A 19,558-nucleotide genomic window follows, 5' to 3' on the forward strand; every position below is an offset into this window, starting at 1 on the left:
TGGCGGCGCTAGATAGGGCGGGGCCACGGCCGGCCATGATTGGGGGGAACACACGCTGCCGACTCGGTCTCCAGGCTCTTCGATAGGATCGGTGTCATTTTCCTCTCCACGATAAGACGCCTTGCTGACAAGGTCCGATTAGGACAGAAAAAAATCATTATTGCTACGTCTTTCATCCACCAGGGGTTTACGGATAAACAGCTCACCCGCGGCTAGATTTTCTGAGAGCAAGATGTTATGCGTTGAAGCATATATATGAAGGATATATATTTAGGAAATATGGTGTCAAACAAATTTCTAAGCATTTTTAAAAACTATTTTTATTTTTTTTATTTTTTTCATTAAAAAGCACATACTTTACCTTTAAAACCTCTCTCATCAGCTGAAAACTCAAGCTGTGAAATATTTAGCTATCCTAGCTTTTGGCACCATTAATCAATCAATCAACTATCAAATAACTTCATATTCTTTTTGAACACAATACAACATGCCAATTGTATTAGCCTAGAAAAAAGTGATTTATTATGCTATACCTCAAGGAAATCCACTTTAGCAAACTGTCCTTTTAAAAAGCGAACCGAAAAAGAAACCCTTAAAATATTTAAACTACACTGTAGAATAGAGAGAATAAACTAAAAAGTGAGAAAAAATTCAGCGACATGTAAATACGAAAAAGAAGTACTGAATATAATTCAAATAATTCATGTAGTGATTAAAATAATAATACCAGCAAGTATCAAACTGATGTATTGACATGTGACACAAAACATAAATCTAATAGTATAAACCAATGGTAAAACTGATTCCCTGAAAACTGAAAATTAACAAAATCTTAAAGAGAGCTATATTTTAAAAATAAATACGTAATAGGGACCATACTTTTTTGGGATGGTTTCATATGTCCACCCGAAAATACATTTGAAATATTGTTTTGACATATGCATATTTTAATGTGTAGAAATATACTTTTATTAACATGATTACATAATTCAATATTGCACAATATTTCTAAATTTTAAATTGTCAAAAGGGAAATAAAATCTTTCAGGGGCTAATAATAGTCCTTGCTTAACATATCACTTACACTTCATAAATGTAACTGACAATGTCATGTGTTAAATGTTTGCTTATGGATTTGAGGAGTGAGCACCACTTGGTGGTTCAGCACTAAAAGAATCGTTGAGTCTGATCTTTAGAGGGAAGCGGGAGAAATAAAGTGAGTGAGAGAGAAACACAGAAAGAAACAAAGATGGAGGGGGAGTGATAGAGAGTCGGGACAAATGTGCACTGTGTTACTGGACCACTCCATCGCCCATAGACTCTCAGCAAGGCTCAAAGCCGCTCTCTGCTTCAAAAGGGAGTTGTGAAGATTTTTTTTATGTTTACAAAAACATATTTATTTATTTCTCATCACTCTATCATTTATCTATTTATTTCTTGCCGTCCTAGCACCCCTTGCTCTGCCACTGGAATCATGTTCGAGGACGCCGACGTGCTCGCCCTCCCCTCTCTTTTCCCCCTCTCTTTTAATACTGCTGCAGTTGAAAATCAAACTGCTCTAAAACAAATTGATGTACTCTTTAATACAGTCGTCACATCATCACAGGGTCCTCATGCGTCCGCCTTGGTGACAACTGCAGGGCTGCTTAGCTTAGCCCATCTATGGCTGCCTCTTTGTTGGTCGCTTCAATGATTTATCACAAAAAGAGAGGGAGATTGTGAGACTGGGAAGTGAGAGAAAGGGGGAGAGAGAAAGAAAAGTCCCCTGGATCATGATTGAGTCACTGGCACCTTTGATTGACACAGTCTAATCAGCTTATCTCCATCCTAATAAAGTTGATAGCCTGCGGTGCTGCTCTCTACCTGGCATGGCATGAACTTTGGGCTAGGCTGGGGACCAGGCCCCGATCCTCTCTGCTTATCTAAACAGGACTGAAATCGATGCCTAATGAGCTGTATTCATTTTGTAGGATTGATTACAGGCACCTAAACACCCAAGAAATTTTCTCACGTACATGTCACGTTGAAATTAATTCTAAAAATACAGAATTGTTTTAAACCTGCATTAGTTATGTTTCTGCAAACACACAGCAGTAGCTTATAGTCCATATAAATCTATTGCTGCTAGAGTTGAGAACAAAATTCAAGTTTAAACTTTTTATTTACATTTTAAATTACTACTAATGTTCTAAAATAGCGACACATTCACAGTACCGTCAACAAAGGCTGTACTATATTGGCACAATAAAGCAAATTTAATTTAAAGCAGTTGAATCTTATGCCAGTTATGCAAATAACAGTAACAGTGAATTTTAATTACCATGGCAGGGGTTTGATGGAATATTCTTAGCCATGCATTGTATAAGCTGTAAGGTTCACCTCTCTCCTCTTCAAAGAATAATAATCTAAAAGCTAAAAAAGCTAATCATTGCAACTTAGATGTCTTATCTGACATGTTATCTATTTATAAACAAGTGATGATAAATCATGCAAAATCTTTTCAGCTGCAGAGAAAAAGACAGAAATTTGGCATGTCTTTGATTTAACATCAGTCAAGCCTCCACATTTAGGCATTTCAAATGCCCTTAACTCAAATGTCTTTAAATTGGCTAACTGCATGCCCTCCCTCTTTATTTAGAGCACTCTATAACTGGGCTAGCCCTCATGTCTGTTTGTTGCTATGCCGGGGCTTTTAAGTCAGTGCTCTTTATTAATGAAGTTCTACTCTTTATGTATAAGACAAACAGAGGACCCTGGTTCTTCAGGGTGCGTGTGATAAATAGGGAAATAATGGCCAAAGAGTCTCCTCTCTGAGGGCTCTCACGGCTTCTGGCAAGTCTTTGTTTTCATTAAACAAACTGGAGACATTGAGACTGGTAGAAAAAATAAAATAAAATCTGATAAAATGTGAGGATTCATATTTTCTTAGAACTAAGAGTTCTCATTTTTCACTTAAATGTGACCTAAAAGCATCCTGGCTTTTTTGTTCCTGGTCATTAAGAGATATTTTGTCGAAACTGAAGAGAAAAAGGGCAAAGCTGAGTTTCTGCACCATTTCTTTGTTCGGGATCTCTCTCTCTTTGAAATAAAATATCTTTTAGTTCCACTTCCCCCACTGGTCAATTACAATTCTTAAGGGCTATTGTGTCATAGTGGATGGAGAATACAACTTTGAATTACTGCAAAATAACAACGCTAAACGGCCTTTTATAAAACGTTCAGCTTAGATGTATGAGGAGAGTTGAGGCTTGCACCAAGATAAGTATTTACAGTATGACTAGAGTATGTCTGATTGGAGAAACACTAAATGCTCTAATTATTGTTGTTTAACTTCTATGGATGCCACACCTCTGTGTCTGAAAACTCAAAGCTTATTCCTCAACAAATGCAAATGCCATTTTCATAATGTGCATGGATAAAGTGTGGTGTGCTTCTTAGATTTTTATTTAAATATTTTGTATTTGTTAGTGTGAAAGAGAAGGCACTATAATAAATGGAGCCTTTGTTGGACTATAAAAGGAAACAATTTAGTTTGCAAAAAGACAAATCCCAGTCTTTGGTGTGCTGTCTCAATACTCTAAGAACTATGGCAGGAATATGGCCTAAACAGTGCAGGATTTCATGAAGATGTCTGCAAAGTGTTGTGATGAGCAACTGTGGAACCGCAAGAGTAAACATATAGCTTGAGATTGGTGGACAATGGTAAATTAAAGACCAAAGTGAATTGGGATCAGATGGCAATCCCTGTCAAACCTCATAAACCCAATGGGTAAATATGGCTACCTAATGTTTGTGTGTTTGCTGAATTTGAGAGCTTGGCATATATAATAATTAGTCTGGTGGAGGAGTACATATTCCCTGTATATCTATAGTTTTTGTGCACACGTATTCCCTATTTGACCTGGAGACACTGCCATTTCAGGTTGTGCAGCTGAGCGGAGGGTTGGTATCGACAGCGGAGAAAAGGAAGGGGTCATGGATTAAAGACACGGGGCGAGGCTTCCCCACCAAACCACAAACACCCCACAGCTGGTGTGGACCAAGCCAAGTATATGAGACCAATGCAGGATAAACGAGCATTATTCTTAGCTAGCCACACACACGGTGGATGAGACAGCCAACAGTGGCAGAGGGTCAAGGGGCGTATGGTTGACTGCAGCAGGAGAAACAGTCGGGCCCAGGAGGTACTGAATACTGTTGAACCATGGCCCACTTCTTTAACACCAACCGAGCAGCAAGTCTAAACATCACAACAAGCCACTCTAGTGAAACCTGGTAGAATGAAGAATCTCTCAGCTGTCACAAATTTGACATAGTATCGAAAACCTGGATAACAGGATTATCTAAGACATCTGAATCAAAATTTTTAAGCAAAGAAAGCAGACTGAATTTGTGAATTTGTGAATGTAAGTTACAGAGAACATCAAACGATGGTGGTCTGCGAGCAAACCTTCCTTGACTTGAATTATTAAATCTGTCGATGTCACACACACCACCCACCTCGTGATTATAGTGTAAATTGACAAACTTTTTCAAAACTACAACGGAAGCCACAGAAACAATGAGCTTTGATACATCTCTGAGGAATACGCTATGCCTCAAAAATGTGGTGACTGTCAGGGAGAAGACAGGAAGAAAAAATATGCTAAGTGGTTAAATCTATTTAAGATCCCAATGAGCTTTTATTCTATTTTAAGATAAAAACCATCCTTGATAATGAGGAAAAAAGGAGTTTGGGTGTATTTTGGATGGTTTATTTAGAAAGTGATATCTTTTCTTTTTATTCAGCACTCCTAAATTAAGGATTTCAGGAAGAACGCTGACGTTGTTTATTTTCATAGACCCCCTATCTGTCGGTGCAGGGAAAAAAAAAAAAACACTACCCACCCAACACAGACACATTCACATTCACGACACACACAAACACACACACAGCTATAGTGATGCATGAATTTTCTTCAGGAGCAGAGGAAGGGGAAGCGGCGCCCAATCTGTCGCCAGTACACCTCTCTCTCCCTCCCTCCCTGGCTTGCCTTTGATGTGCTCCCCGAAAATGTCATCAGGCGTCAAGGAAAGAGGTTTTTTCACACACCCCCCCCCAAAAAAAAAAAAAAAATATCCACCCACCTCGCATATGAGCAAGACAATTTGCTGTCGCTCACTCATCCTCACCACTATCTTGAACCCCTGTCCAACACTACCCCACTCCTTCGCCAGCCAATCCAAAACAGAATACATACCAGTTTCTACTGCTATCTGGTAGCCAGCCTCCAGTCTCCGTGATGACCTTTCTATCTTCTCTGTGTTGTCCAACAGATGTGCTCTCTGCAACAAATAGAGAGAGAAAAATAAAGCCAGTGACAAACAAACAAAAAAAATTTGATTGAGAGGGCTGGGACCCATTTCAAAGCTGCACATCAACAAGGTCACCTAAACAAACAGTCCACATCCACAGTGACAACATAATAAAGCCAGGTTGGCAATAACCTTCATGGATGACAATGGTATTCTGATGCAATGTCAAGCATATGCATGTTGAGGCAGACAATGTAAGAGATGCTGCTGCCTCATCTTGGACATGAAAACAAGAACTACTTTGAGGTTTGTTGCCTCCTAGTATTGTTTCACAGCACAGCCTTCTGCTGCACACAGGGAGAGGTAAGGCAACGAGGTGCAGTGAATGAAGATAAAATTCTATTTGAAGCTTTCCAATTGATAGGTTCATACTGGAGGAGAAGTTCACTGTATGACAAAATCAACATTTATACCCTCATTTGTAGACTGTAGTGGAGCATATAAGGTATGAGAATTCTAAGATAATATTACACTGATAATAATAAAAATAATAATAGAGACTTTTCAGGAATGAGTGGGATTTCACTGAAGCTTTGTATCTATATTGTGAGTGATTAGTTGAGGTTGACAGTGTCTTAAATGTTTTTCCTGTTTGGTTTAACCAGAGCTCTTTCCACTGCCATCATCAGGGTGTCCTGAGTTTCTTCTCAACCAACAGCCCCAGTTAGCTAATTTGTCACAAAATACTGGCAGGGTACTGTGCGAAAACTAGCTAAACCCAGTTTAATTTTTTTTAAACATTTTTAATGCATTGTATATAAAAGCTCTATGACTGGTTTGCTTTGGTTGAGGTTGCATTAAACTGCATGAAAATATCAAACATAGCATTAATCCCACAGTTTTCCTATGGAGGTTGTCTATGTTTTGGACATCTAGGTCAGATTTTCTTCAAAAGATTGGTACCGCTACCCATGACCTGTAACTAGAGATTCAAATGTCTGATTTAAGTTTAATTCTGTGATCCTGACCTTATTAACACAATTTATAAAGTCTGATAAACTAAGCGCACTGTATAACTAGCAAGTTATTTACAGAGGTATCTGTTTTATCATTCTTTTATAAAATAGAAAGTCACTTTTGACTTTTCCCGTTTAGGGGTCGCCACAGCAAATCGTCACACTGACGACTCGCATGTTGACATTTGGCACATGTTTTACACCGGATGCCCTTCCTGACGCAACCTGGATTCAAACCCGGGACACCACAACGAGAGCGCTGCGCCTTAACCACTAGCCTACCAGGGACGGCATATTAATGTTACATTAAAGTTATTTGTTTTTATGCACATACTGTATGTATCATCATCATTTAGGTGTATTTAACACACTAGTAATTAAAGAGCTCTATTAATTGCATTTACTGTGTATACATTTCCTTAAAAAGATAGTACCATGATGCAGTCTGTCTTATCAGTCAGGGGCACTGTGTATCTGAATAATAATAATAACAATAATAATAGTCTATACTAAACGTATTTACTTAACCTATCTAACATAACTTTAAGCGACACTGTCCAATGTAATGACATGCTTTATGTACAAGTAAAAACTAAAACCCAGCTTTCATTAAAACCATACTGCCTTTGGAGGCAATGATCATACCCAGCATACGCATAAAAGACTTAAATGTTTACTCCAACGTTGTTGGTTTTGATAGCCTCTCTAATATGCTATGTTAAGAAACCAATCAGGTGTAACACATTTGACAGCCAAAAACAATCCAGTGAATGACAACCGCCTCTCTGAAAAGAGTTTATGCCCATCATATAAGCGAAGGGGACAGGGGGAGAAGTGAAATCTCTAGTTTCAGCTTGGCTGTCAAAATGTGTACCAGCTAATCATTCAGAGGAAATGAAAAACACGGAGGAAAAAAAAATTTCAACGACACACTTTTCAAAGTTTGACAATAAGAGGGATGGGAAAAGAGCAGGGAGGAGAAAACTGCCTCTGAACTCTTTCATTTCCCTCACTTCTTTTTTCTTCGTGCTGCTGACAGATGTCATTTAAAATTGCAGAGATACTTTTTAATAGTTAAAGGGAGGGCAGGAGGAGGATGGAGGGATAGGAGAAAGGATGGGTGGGTTGAGTTGTAAAATGGGTTACTGGTAGGAGGAAAGCGTTGAGGAGATGGTGAGTGGGACAGGATCCAAGGTGTACTGTGTTTTTGGTGAAGGGTATAGTATAGGGGGTTTTGGGGAGGGGTTACATCGGTGTGGAAGCGGTAGTGGTACCAGCAGAGATGGTGGCAGTGTGCACATGGGAGAAAATGGATACCAAGCCTGGGCTATAATGAGCCCCTATGGATCAGCTGAGATGGAGGGGATGTATTGACATGCAATGCTTAAGCTAATACACCTAGACCATGGCTGCAGTGCCTGTGTGCGCCTGGGAGCATGAGGCAGCCATGGATACTGACAGAGAAGCGCACTCCCCGGGTTCTTCAAAGAGCTCAAGTGATTAGTATGTTATCATTACCATTCGAAACGTGATTTTCCTATTCCCTCTCGGCAAAGGTGACACGTCTCGGGGAGACGGCCGGTAGACTCACTGCGATGGAAAGCCACATCAAAGCTTTCTCCTCCTGAATTTCTCTCTCTCTCTCCCCTCTCCCTTGTTCTTCCTTCTTTTAGGGCCAGGGGGAGGGGTGGGCAACTGTGGGTGGGTGTGTGAGGTGGGTGCTGGGGAGTAGTGGTGGCACTGGTGGTGTATATGTGTGTGTGTGATCATTAGAATAATGTGCCCCGAGTTTGACAGTGACAGAACCTGAAGGAAAGGGTGAGAGTTCAGCCTCTAAGAATGCAGTAATGGCACACTGTGATGGTGCTAATAATGAAAAATCCAACCACGAACACAGGATGATATCATGAAAAATAACAACAAGAAACATGCACAATTAAGACTAAACTTGCAAACATCCCATATAGTCACAGCTGATGTAGAGATTACAATATAGACATTATGTCAACAAACTTAATCTAAAGCGAGGTTACCCATAATCTTCAGGAAAGCAGCTTTGTTCCAACACATGAATATCACACAACTACAAAAATGTGAACACATCCATGTACGATTTCATTCTGCACTTTGCAAGCAATATCCAAAAAACATCATTGTCAGCATTTTTGTTGAGGGAAATGCAAAGTGGCTACTAGCCCCTACTGTGCTACAATGTCCCATATCAAGGTCTGACCCCTGTGTTTCTGATACAACCAGTATGAAACCTTCAGAATGAGGTAAAGAGACATATACACCTATTCAAGCTGAAATACTGACTCAAATCTGCCACTTATCTACTTAGGAACAACTACAGATGATAAAAATCATATCTGACTGTCTCATGGAACATTCGAGCAAAGGATTTAAATACAATATATGATAAATATTGTGCATCTGTGAGTGCACTGGTGCATCCCCCCTCCACCACCATTTCTGCCTATGCATGTATGCCTTTTCATCTGACACCTACATTTTGAACAAAGATCTTCTTAGGAACCATGAAAATGGTGTTTTCTGTTGTGCTTTTTTGCGTCAAGAAGCACTCTTCAGTTGTAAGTTATTAACAGGGAGCCCCAGAACAATGCAGCTGTAGCTCAAAAGAAATCTCTCTCCTCTTCTTTTGCTCTCCTGCCTTTTTTCAATATCAAACACAGGCGGTTACTATCACCATTTTCCAAAGTTCAGATGATTTCCTTATTATTTCAATAAGGGTGGGGGAGAGTCAAAGTGAATAATGATGACAGCTGTGATTCAGACTGACTGTGTGATCTTCTGTTCCGTTTGTTTGGGACTTGTAAGATGAGGAATTACAAGTGTCAAACAGCTGTGAATATGGGTGCTAAATATTTAAACATGTTTTTCAGCTGAAGAAAAAAAGTATAGTTTTTTAAAAGCAAGGCTTAAGTGTGTATAAGCTCTGCCAGGCTTTGATTCAAATGCAGGAGGAACAGAAGAGTAAAAGACCGCAGTGGGGAAGTGTAATGGCAAAGAGGGCACAGAATCAAGCCTGATTACACAGATCGGGCCATTCCAAAAGGGGTAGACAGGTGAAGTAACGCAAGATGTCTTCTGACCCTCAGGCTAGAAGGAAATGCATGGAAAAGGTGGGAAGAAAAGGGAGGAAACAAAAGTACTGGTAAATAAAAATAAAAAATAAAAATGGCAATGATAACATGGCATCTGGGCCAGGTCTGTGCTCTAGGTGGGAATGGTGAGGGTTTGATAGAGACTGAATTACTCAGCTTCAGCAGAAACTCACATGAACGTAGTCTCCTTAAAGCCACATATGACAACATACTGGAAGTACACCTGCAAATGCAAGTTGCAACCTCACAGAAACTAATAAAAGCTCTTCAATTAGAAGAAAAAACACCTTTTTCACAATAAGATATGTATGAGTATTAACTAAAATATGATGTATAATGTATTTGTACAAGGACAAGTTATTAGAAAGTCACATTTTGGTTAAAGCATGACAGCATTTGAACAAATATTAATAATCTTGCTGGAAGGTTCAACAAAAAACGTTTAAATTTAAAATCTAAAAGGCTACGTGCATATTTGTTTACATTCTTTTTAAGTATCACTAGAAATTCTGTTACCTAATCTAATACCTGACCTATAAAATCACCATTTTGTCTTTTACTGAGGGTGTATCTGAATAATAAAACCTTTCACATCACACACCTAAACAATATTAGGAGTAGAAGATACCTGTTTAAGTCTGTCAGCCTTAAAGGAAACATGATAAATGGATGGGTTGTCGAGCCAGCCCAATAAATTACGTACTATGATGAATATTTTTTACTGAAAGATTAACCCAAGTTGCAACATCAATTTGTATTTAATTACAAGTGGAACAGGTTAGTTAGAGCATCTTATTACAGCTAAAAGTTCAAGCAACCACAAATTAAGTACTGCATCACTGACTTCATTTACCACCTCAAGGTCAAGAAACCTGCCAACTGTTGTTAATGGGGGCGGACACATTGAATAATTAGAAATAAAAATGATTACGGCAAATTAGCGTGGGGTATTAGTTAGTTAATAAAACATTGTGATAGCATTTCCAACTTGGTATGCTAACCAACTAAGCCACAAGTTAAATGTGACCATTGTTTCTGGTGGCTATGTACGGTAGCTAATGTTATCTGCTAAACCAAAACAGTATTTTAGGAGCAGCTTGCTCATAAATTACTATAGTATCTACAAGTCAGCAGTCTCATGAATTTCATTTAGACATGTTTCTTGACATCCTTGTTCGAACTTATGTAAAGTAATTGTAGTAAAGTTAGCACAACGGTGAATTACAGTACAAATCCTGCTATATAGTCTTACATCAGGTGTAGCCAAAAAGGTGTCTTAGAAATAATACCTTATCTTGACTTTCTAATATTTAAAGCAGTGGAAATTCAAAAAACTGGCCTTCAGTGGATTCATTATCTTTGGCTTGGCCTTTAAGATGCTCCAAAAAAAGTCCAAATTAACTGATTTAAATTTTCTTTAGGAGAGAGGTGAGCAAACAGAGATTTCTCTGGGAAAGCAGAATTTAAGCTGTGAGAGCAGAGAAGCACTTACCTCTTCACGTAACTTTATAAGCTGCATCAGGAGAAGCAAATGGGAGAAGAAAGAAAGATGGAGAGAGTGAAGGAGAGAGAAAAAAAAGCAGAAACATGGCAGGAAGAAGATCAGTTGTAGCGGGGTACAGAACTAACCTTGACAATTTATCTGTTTGCATGTTTAGCATTTGGAAATCACAAGACAAACACATTAAATGAGGCTAAACACACTGCGGAGGCTGCCTTTTTTTGAACAAACAAAGATCAAGTCATGGTGCTGTCACATTAAACAAAAAGAGGGAATGGATTGCTCGACTGGCGACATCAAATAACATTACCACAGAACTTGATATAGCAAGAGAAAAATGAGTAAAATATAGCCTGCACAATTAGTGTATATATAAAATGTTTAGGAAAATATTTTGTATGTCATTTTGCTGAATTCTATGGAGAAGAATTTTAAAAATGACCTTCCCTTTGGAACTGAAATGGAGCAATGCTGAGTCACTCCGTTTGTACTACTGTTTATCAGTGCCTATGTGTTATCAACATTTCATATCGTTTATGCATCTCAGTAAAGGTGCATGCTGTTTAGATTACGTATGGAACGTTGTGAGGCCATCACTGTACAGTACATATATACAGTACAGTGCAGCTTATTACTGGGAAAGTCCCAGATCATGAAAAATAAATCTTAGCATAGCTATACATTTTTGATAAAAGAGAATAGCAAATTGAAAGTGAAGCAAATAAGAAACACTATTCTTATTCCCTGTCCTGGAAAATCTTGCATCTCTGATAATGAAACACACACCTGACAAAGTAATCCTGTTTGCCATTAATTATACCGAATCACAGTTAAAAAGGTTGCTTCTCTAGCCTGTTCTTAAGTGAGGGCTGTAGAGAAGGGAACAGAAGAAGACTGAGGTTTATCATGGGAAGGCAACACATTTAGCTAGAATATGGGAAGTCTTTTAGAGGCGATTTTTTAAATTCACATTTCTTGGCCAACATTAAATGGTAGCAGATCCAAGAAGCAGCTCGGGGCCACTGTTACATTTGCTGTTTATTTGGAAATTTTGTGAGACCTGAATAATTTTGTATCATATAGGTTTTTCGGTTTTTAGATCTTGAATTTCAGGCTTGATTGCCAAGTTTATAATAAAAAAAAAAAAAAAAACAGACCTGAGGGTATGAAAATTACATCGTTATGTTAAAGTAATTCAGATCAAAAAGAGGAGATAATGAAGCGTCAGCTCCTTCTATGAGCTCTTATAACCAGAATTAAGAAGAATTAACATTTACAACTATCTTATGCTGAAATTCTAAACAACAACGAAAAAACAATACTGTACTACAAACAATGTGTTCCAACATCTGTAGACACACTCAAAGCTATTTGTCATATAATAATGAGCCCAGGATGAATCTAAATGATAAAAAACACAAAAAATATGATGTATTTCATAAATATTGTCAATATCTGTAATGTGGGAGGTAAACAAGTATAATTGCATGTTTTTCTAAAGAGCCCTTATCCTTGAACATGTCGGCACTCAGTAACGAGACACACTTTAGAGTGAAAACTATCTTTTCAAACTTAAGCAACAACTCCCCACTAAGAATGCATTATTAAAGAGGCCAAAGTTTAAAACTACACTGTGGATGTGGTTATTTGGGGCTTGAAAAAAAACCCAGCAGATGCTGCGATCCCTCACCCCAGCTTTGCCATCAGTCAATGGGTACCAAACAAAACTTGTTCTAGCTCATTTGTGCTGCCTGAATGATTACAAGTCCTTGTGGAGGATTTGTTCAAACTATCCGAGGGGCACATTGAACTGTGTTACTTGTTTCTTCCTGTTTAGCTTTATTTTTCTTTGGCATCCATTCTTTAGCATGGCCAACGATGCTTATGTTGCACAAGAGATACAGAGCAGTAAATACAGAATATTGTAAATGTTATAATTACTCCTGCATGAGCGCCTTTCCTTGTGTTTTTGTGATGCCAGCCAGTATTCAAAATTGCACTGCTGCAATTTTTCTGTTATGATAATCAGCAATTTTTTTTCAAACAAAAGATTTTTTTTAATCCAATACGGAATTCGATACAAGTGGTAATCTGCTTCCTTTGTAGCCTGTAAAATCTGGTCTGTGCCGGCTCAAACCAGCACAATCTCTTGTGGCCAAGCCTTCTGCTGTGACTGAAATCGAAACTATTCCGTGTAGTGTTCGTGTGTGAAAAATGCGTGCGCATTTGCTGCTTTGTGTGTGGCATCTGTGTGTGCGTGTGTTGCATGCAGGGGAAACAGAAAGAAAAAATGTGCAATGGTAGCCTACCACATTATTAAAAAAAACAAGTGATAGTGCCAATTCAGTCTCTGTCCGCATACAGATAACGAATAACTGCCGAACTCTATTAAATCGTCCTTTAGCCATTATCGCAGGGCCAACACGCCATTTTCAGAACTTATGACGATTCCCCATTTACTTAGCTATAAATCCTTGCCATGTAACCAACAGATTTGTGACTGGTAATGATCTGCTCAGCCAGGGCTATATGAAATGATCCTGACCTCTTTCAGATCGTCAGGAATTAAATTGACCGACTTGCCCCGGCCCCCACCATCTTTTCCCCTCTCCTATCAACGTTGTCTCGTTAGATAAAAAAAACCCTGAAGTTCCGAGTACTCCACTCACAGCAAGACCAAGACAAGTATTATCTCCAGAAGTTTTTAAATGAAAATGAGGTAAATATGGCTCCTGGGAGAAAAAGGGCAAATGTATATCATCTATATACTTTGCTTTTGCCCCCAGCATAAACTGGCTTTGTGTGCGCTTCAAACATACAATTATAATTTTTCACATCAGACATTACTGTTGCTAATTAATACTGTGTTTTCACAGTTAAATAATTTATAGTGTATGTGTTAAACATATTAAGGTATGAGTTCTAGATTTTTTGTTTTTTTAGCAAGAGAATATGAGAGGAAAAAAGAACACTAATATACAAAAAGGAACATGTCACCTACCTACTATGGCTTAGATTTTTTTTAAGTGCTTTATGACCTTAATTCACAAAGAAAATTAATTTTAGTACAAATGTATTTTATACCTCTTATACCTCTGTCAAATAAAATTAGAAAACTATATACCTTAGGATTGTATTATTATATTATATTATTATATTTCATAATTTACATTATTATGTTAAGTGAACTGAGAATTAAGAATTAAGCTCTGGATAGTGTTAAATGTTATGCATGCATTGATTAAAGTAGCACAATATTTTACTAGTTTTCATTCAGTAAAATAATGACATAATATAAAACCATATAAAATAAATTTGATAATTACTGCCAATTTTAACAACTTTTAAAAAGCTAATTACAACAATAAAAAAAGCAATTTCCAACATTTATAATATACATGTATAACATCATTCCATAATATTAATGCCACTAATACATTTTTATTATTTGAACATTCTTCTCTGAGATATTTCATTTCTAGATTCATAAATATTACTTTTAAAAATCTTTGGATCCATTTTTAATGAAAGGGAAACAAAATCAAATTAAATTAAATGTGATAACTTTTTCACCTTTTCCTTGAAAAGCTGATTCTGATGGAACCCGTCAGTGTCTCAAACACGACATTTCTGACAGCAAATCTCCTTCCAACTTCTGCATAAAATGTCAGAATCACTTTTGTGTCTTGCTAATTTGCCCAGAATATGCATATCAGTTACACATCTTGGCTCGTGATACATATGTTTCTAAGATGTGTAGTTCATGGGTTATCATTGAAATGGTAATAGGCAAACGTAAAAAAAACAAAAAAAAACAGACAATTTTATTGTGTTTTGCTTAGCCATGAATCATCTAAATATACTCCCATAAAGCACTGAGGGACCAAATGTGCCAATACACATTTGAGTATTCATCTTTTTTCCTTTTTGAGTGTGCATGTTTGAAAATGCAAAGTATTTATTTGCATGTGAGAGTTTTTCCTGGGTGTGCCTTGAGAAAGAGTAACCCCTGCACGTAGACAGCCAATTCTAAAGACAATATATAATTAGTCAAAAGACGTCTGGTCACAGTTAAGAGTGGCTGCATATGAGTGGCAGCTGTGCAGGTGAGCAATAGGTAAGCGCATCTTAAATGTTAAAACGCTGTGGGCTGAATCAGTTGATGAATCACGGTTTTGATGCAGCTCTGCATTTATTCAAAACAACTCAGTTTAAAAGAACATGGCATATTTTAGGTAATTAAGATCACAATTCAGGATAATTGTTTTTCTGCTTCAGCGCTACTTTCATAACTAATGTGACTTAATCTTCTGTAGACACTGCTGACAACGAATGGAAATTGTTAATGTGGTCTTGATTTGTTGTTTCTATCTGTCAAATTCAACAGGCTGTTATTTAAACAAAGTCACTAACCACCTCTTAATGAACTATAAACCGATAATAGATCTATAAATAGATAATAGATCTAAAATTTCAAATAGATTGCGATTTTTGGTCAAAGGCTAATATTCAATAATAATTCATATTAAGAGGTTAAATTATAATATATAGAGTATTACACTGCACTAAAATATTTCAAATTTTTGTATCAGATGTCAAAAATATAAGGACCTGTGTCCTTATTTATTTTGAGTATCTGCATTGTGGAGGTTTGTCACACTTGGAGATGAGAGAACATAATTTTGTGTGTGTGTGTGTGTGTGTGTGTGTGTGTGTGTGTGTGTGTGTGTGTGTGTGTGTGTGTTGCTCACAATCTGGCTTTGACCAGACACTGGTCCCATGCCCTGCGCCCACTCACTGGCAGCCCAGCTTTGCATTAAACAGTGTTCCTTCCGCATGACTTGGTGACAATGCTGTGGTTTCAGCTCTCGATGGCCCCTATGAGGGGCCCCCTTCCTAACCCCAGGGGCCAGTCAGCCACCCACACTGGTGTCAGTTGGGCCCCTGATTAGTGCCTCACCTGGCTCTCTGAGGAGCTGGCGTCATCCCCCAGGAGCTCGTTGCGCACCTCATCACTGTAGGCAATACGTGACCTTTTCTGCAGAGGGAGGAGGGTGAGGAAGAAGGACAAAAAGAAGAAGAGACGGGAGAAAGAGAAGAGAGAAAAAAGAGAAAACAAGTGGGGGAAAATGGCTTAGTACTGTTGCTGATGCAAAAACACAACAGGCATTCCTTAAGCACGAGAGCCCCCTAATGGAACTCGGTGACAAACTAAGTCATATATTTGCAGGTTGTACTGTACTGTATGTGTGCAAGTGTGTATCTGTGTGTGCACCCTTACAACACATGTACTGACAACAAGCACTTTTGGGTTTGTGCCCATGCCTCCTTCCAAGGTGATCTACTGTACCTAGTGTACTTGTGCCATTGAAGTGGCGGCAAGCAGCCTCCACCCCACCTCACCCCCACCTTGCCCACTTAAACACAAGTTGAGGGATAAAAAACCTCATCTTGTGTGCATGGAGAGGCTGTGGAACAGGGGGACAGGGGAGAGGGCCAGGGAGATGTATTATGAGGAAGTATCACTTGTCAGCGCTAAATCTTTTCTGGGGGCTGTCACTGCTGTCATCCCAGTGCAGTGGCAGGCTCTGTGATAACACCAATGCTGAGACTCAGTAAGGGAATAATTCATCACCCATTGGCGGCCCAACGGATTTGGGGTTGCCTCTCACAAACACACACACACACACACACACACACACACACACACAAACTCTCTCTCACTCTCTCTGTCTAGATAGTCTACAATAAGAGAGAATGCCGTGTCCAAAAAAAAAAAAAACAAACACCCAAAAAGACAAACACCCAGACACACATTTCATACACACTTCAGAGTGTGCCACCTCCGATTGTGGAAGAGTGTTGAGCGTTGTACCACTTGTTTACAGACACCCAAACCATGGAGAAAACAGCCTCTTGGCATGCCCTCTAAACTAAATACACACCAGCAGCAGACAGAAGTGTTTACTAAGCCTCCTTCACTTTCTCTCCCTGCCTTGACAGGGTTTCTAGGTGGGCTGCTGGAGGTGGGCAAAATCAAAGACAAACACTAGCATAGGAATGAAAATATCACTTTTTCTCAACATGAATTCTTTCTGTTTTTCTATATTTACTTACCCCTCGACTCTAAATAAATAAAACATAGGCAGGGAATCAGTGAAGAAACACCAATTACCTGGCAGGGACTTTTTTTCTCAAATACAGCATCCTTTGTTGCAATCTTTCTATTATCAGTAATAGTTTGAAGAAGCTATTGCATTAAGTACTTTGATGCTACCTTCCATAAGAAAAGCACAAACCAAACTTAGAAAAAAAAAAATTCTAACCTCAAGTGTGATGATAACAAGTTCCTTGATTGAAATAACTTTAGAACCAATCACAATCGAACCATCTGATTTTTTTTTTTCTTTTTTGTCTCATAATCTGGAGCACTGAGTGGAAAGTCATGGCTGATGTGATTTGGCTGTTATTATCGTGATGGTGAGGGTCATAGTTCTCTGGAGTAATTACTGACTAGACCGAGGGCCTGATTGACCCAGACCACAAAACCCATTAGATAAAGAGAACACCCAAACAATACGCAACCACAGGGACCTAAGCTAACCACAGAACGCCTACTGTGGGAGAAAGAGAGGATCGGCAGTACAGACTCAAATAAAACGTGCTTCCTCCCCCAAAACAGACATTACACAGGAGCACTATGTCAAAATGTGCTTTTTAAGATGTTTTTACAATTGTGCATTACAACATGAAGCACAGTAACTTAAGTTTGTGATAACTGTTACAATTATATGACAAAAAACTCCAAAACTGAGGTAAACTGGCAGACAACCTACGAATGTATTACACTTGAGTCTTTAAATCTCTCAAGGTAATTAGCTTCCTCAACACATTAAGGGCTAAACAGTTCTCTAAAAAAAAAAAAAAAAAATGGAAATGGGTGATAACCTTTTTTCTTTCTTCTAAAAACATCCAATGATGAAAAGTTAGCAGAAAATGTAAAACTGCTTTTTAAGCGTAAAGTGATCAAATTTAGTCAACATAAAAATTATGCCAATTTTTATGTTGACTTTTAATTTCAATTTTAATGTGAATATTTTTTTAAACTCCCATCTTCTGTGCAAGGGTAAATATGTGCTCAATGTGCTGTCAGGAAATTAAAGCAACTGATTAAAACCAGAAAGACAATAAGCATCAATCTGAAGACAGCATATACGCTCCTCGTGCACACACATATTTTTGCCAGGAAAACATCCACATATTCCATCCAAGTTGAGTTACATCTTAAGCTGCAGTGCAACGTAGGGGGAAAGACGGCTTCAGCAGTAATTGAGATTAGGAAGCCGAGGAGAAGCACTGTTTTGAATTTTTAGGATTACGTCGCCTTCTAACCATATGAAGGTTTTTTTTTCGTATTTCTAAATAGCAGTTTGTTACAGATGAATGTATGAAGCATATCTGCAATGGGAACAGTGTAGATAACAAAGAAAGTATAAAGAATTGAAAATGTCACTGAAATGAAAGTGCTGCCGTTACTTCCCCTGTACAGTATACACACATTTCTGATTCCCCCTCTGGAAAACAACATATTCCTGAGTGATAACTGCCTTCCCAATTGAGGTAAAACATAAGCAGCTGGGCAATTTCAGCTGCTTAATGCAGCAACAGTTTTGGATTATAAATTAGGATATTTTCTAAGTGACGACAGGATCACTCTTGAGGTCAGGAAGGCATATATCAGCTACCTGTTCTATAGTAAAATCTATAAAGACAATGCAAAGAAACTCTCATTCCTGTTAGAGCATGTGAAGACTGAGCTCTGCATCTTAAGATGAAACCAACTAATCAGGAATTGTAATCTAAAAAAGAATGAGCGCTTTCAGAAGATACCTTATTGCTCAGGAAAAAAGAAGTGTTTTTTTTTTTATCCTTTTGAAAGGTCCGTCTTTTGTCACTTTTTAAATTTTGGGTGAGAATTTGCTTCTATTCCCAGAAGCACACAAGAAAAGTACAAAGGTACATCTTAACTTTATGCAAAGCGGCCTGCCTTTAAGACTCTACACATCCTGTCAAATGCAGCAATGGAGGTGCTGGTGTCCTGTCAAAAACAGCCGTTTTACCTCTGCTGACACAGAGAGCAGACAATAAAAACTGATTTGTCTTTACTCATCAAAATGTAATTACATATGCATGCATAACAATACATATCAGATATGCTAATAAGTTTGGCATAATCCTTTGAGAGGCAAATGATATTTAATTATAACAAATACATGGATCCTTCCTTCTTATGTGCAATTTCTTTTTACTATTTGGGCAAGTGAGCACATATCTTCTTAATAAACATGATGAGCTTTAAGTTCCTCTATAGTCCAAAAAGGAGAAAGTTCATCTTAACAGTAAGTAGTAATAACAGTTACCTTTTCCCATTTCAATCAGTTAACAATTGTGGTACTGTAATGTAAAAAAAAAAAGTTGAATATGTACAAAAAAATTACAATAACAAAAATCAAATAAACAGAGAGACATATACACATTTTAATGCCCTCCAACTCTCCTCCTTGCTTTTTGCCCAGTGCAATGAGTGACACCAGGACAAGCACAAATAATTGTGGCGCCTG

The 19,558-nt window shown here is 38.1% G+C and overlaps 1 protein-coding gene across 5 annotated transcripts in view; it reads right to left on the reverse strand.

The window, feature by feature from the left end:
- The window catches only part of vti1a (vesicle transport through interaction with t-SNAREs 1A), a 107,182-nt gene that overhangs the window by 69,669 nt on the left and 17,955 nt on the right, over window positions 1–19,558 (reverse strand). For 3 of the 5 annotated variants that reach the window (XM_020605054.1, XM_020605057.1, XM_020605056.1), the window contains exons 4-6: window positions 15,898–15,975; window positions 10,929–10,949; window positions 5,241–5,325 (exon numbers count right to left, since the gene is read on the reverse strand). In XM_020605054.1, the coding sequence (XP_020460710.1) occupies window positions 5,241–5,325; window positions 10,929–10,949; window positions 15,898–15,975 (184 nt within the window). The remainder of the gene's footprint in view (window positions 1–5,240; window positions 5,326–10,928; window positions 10,950–15,897; window positions 15,976–19,558) is intronic. The other 2 variants (XM_020605055.1, XM_020605058.1) reach the window with 1 other exon arrangement.

This window comes from Monopterus albus, unplaced genomic scaffold (assembly GCF_001952655.1).
Source record: "Monopterus albus unplaced genomic scaffold, M_albus_1.0 scaffold69.1, whole genome shotgun sequence".
In the NCBI taxonomy this organism is placed as follows: Eukaryota; Metazoa; Chordata; class Actinopteri; order Synbranchiformes; family Synbranchidae; genus Monopterus; species Monopterus albus.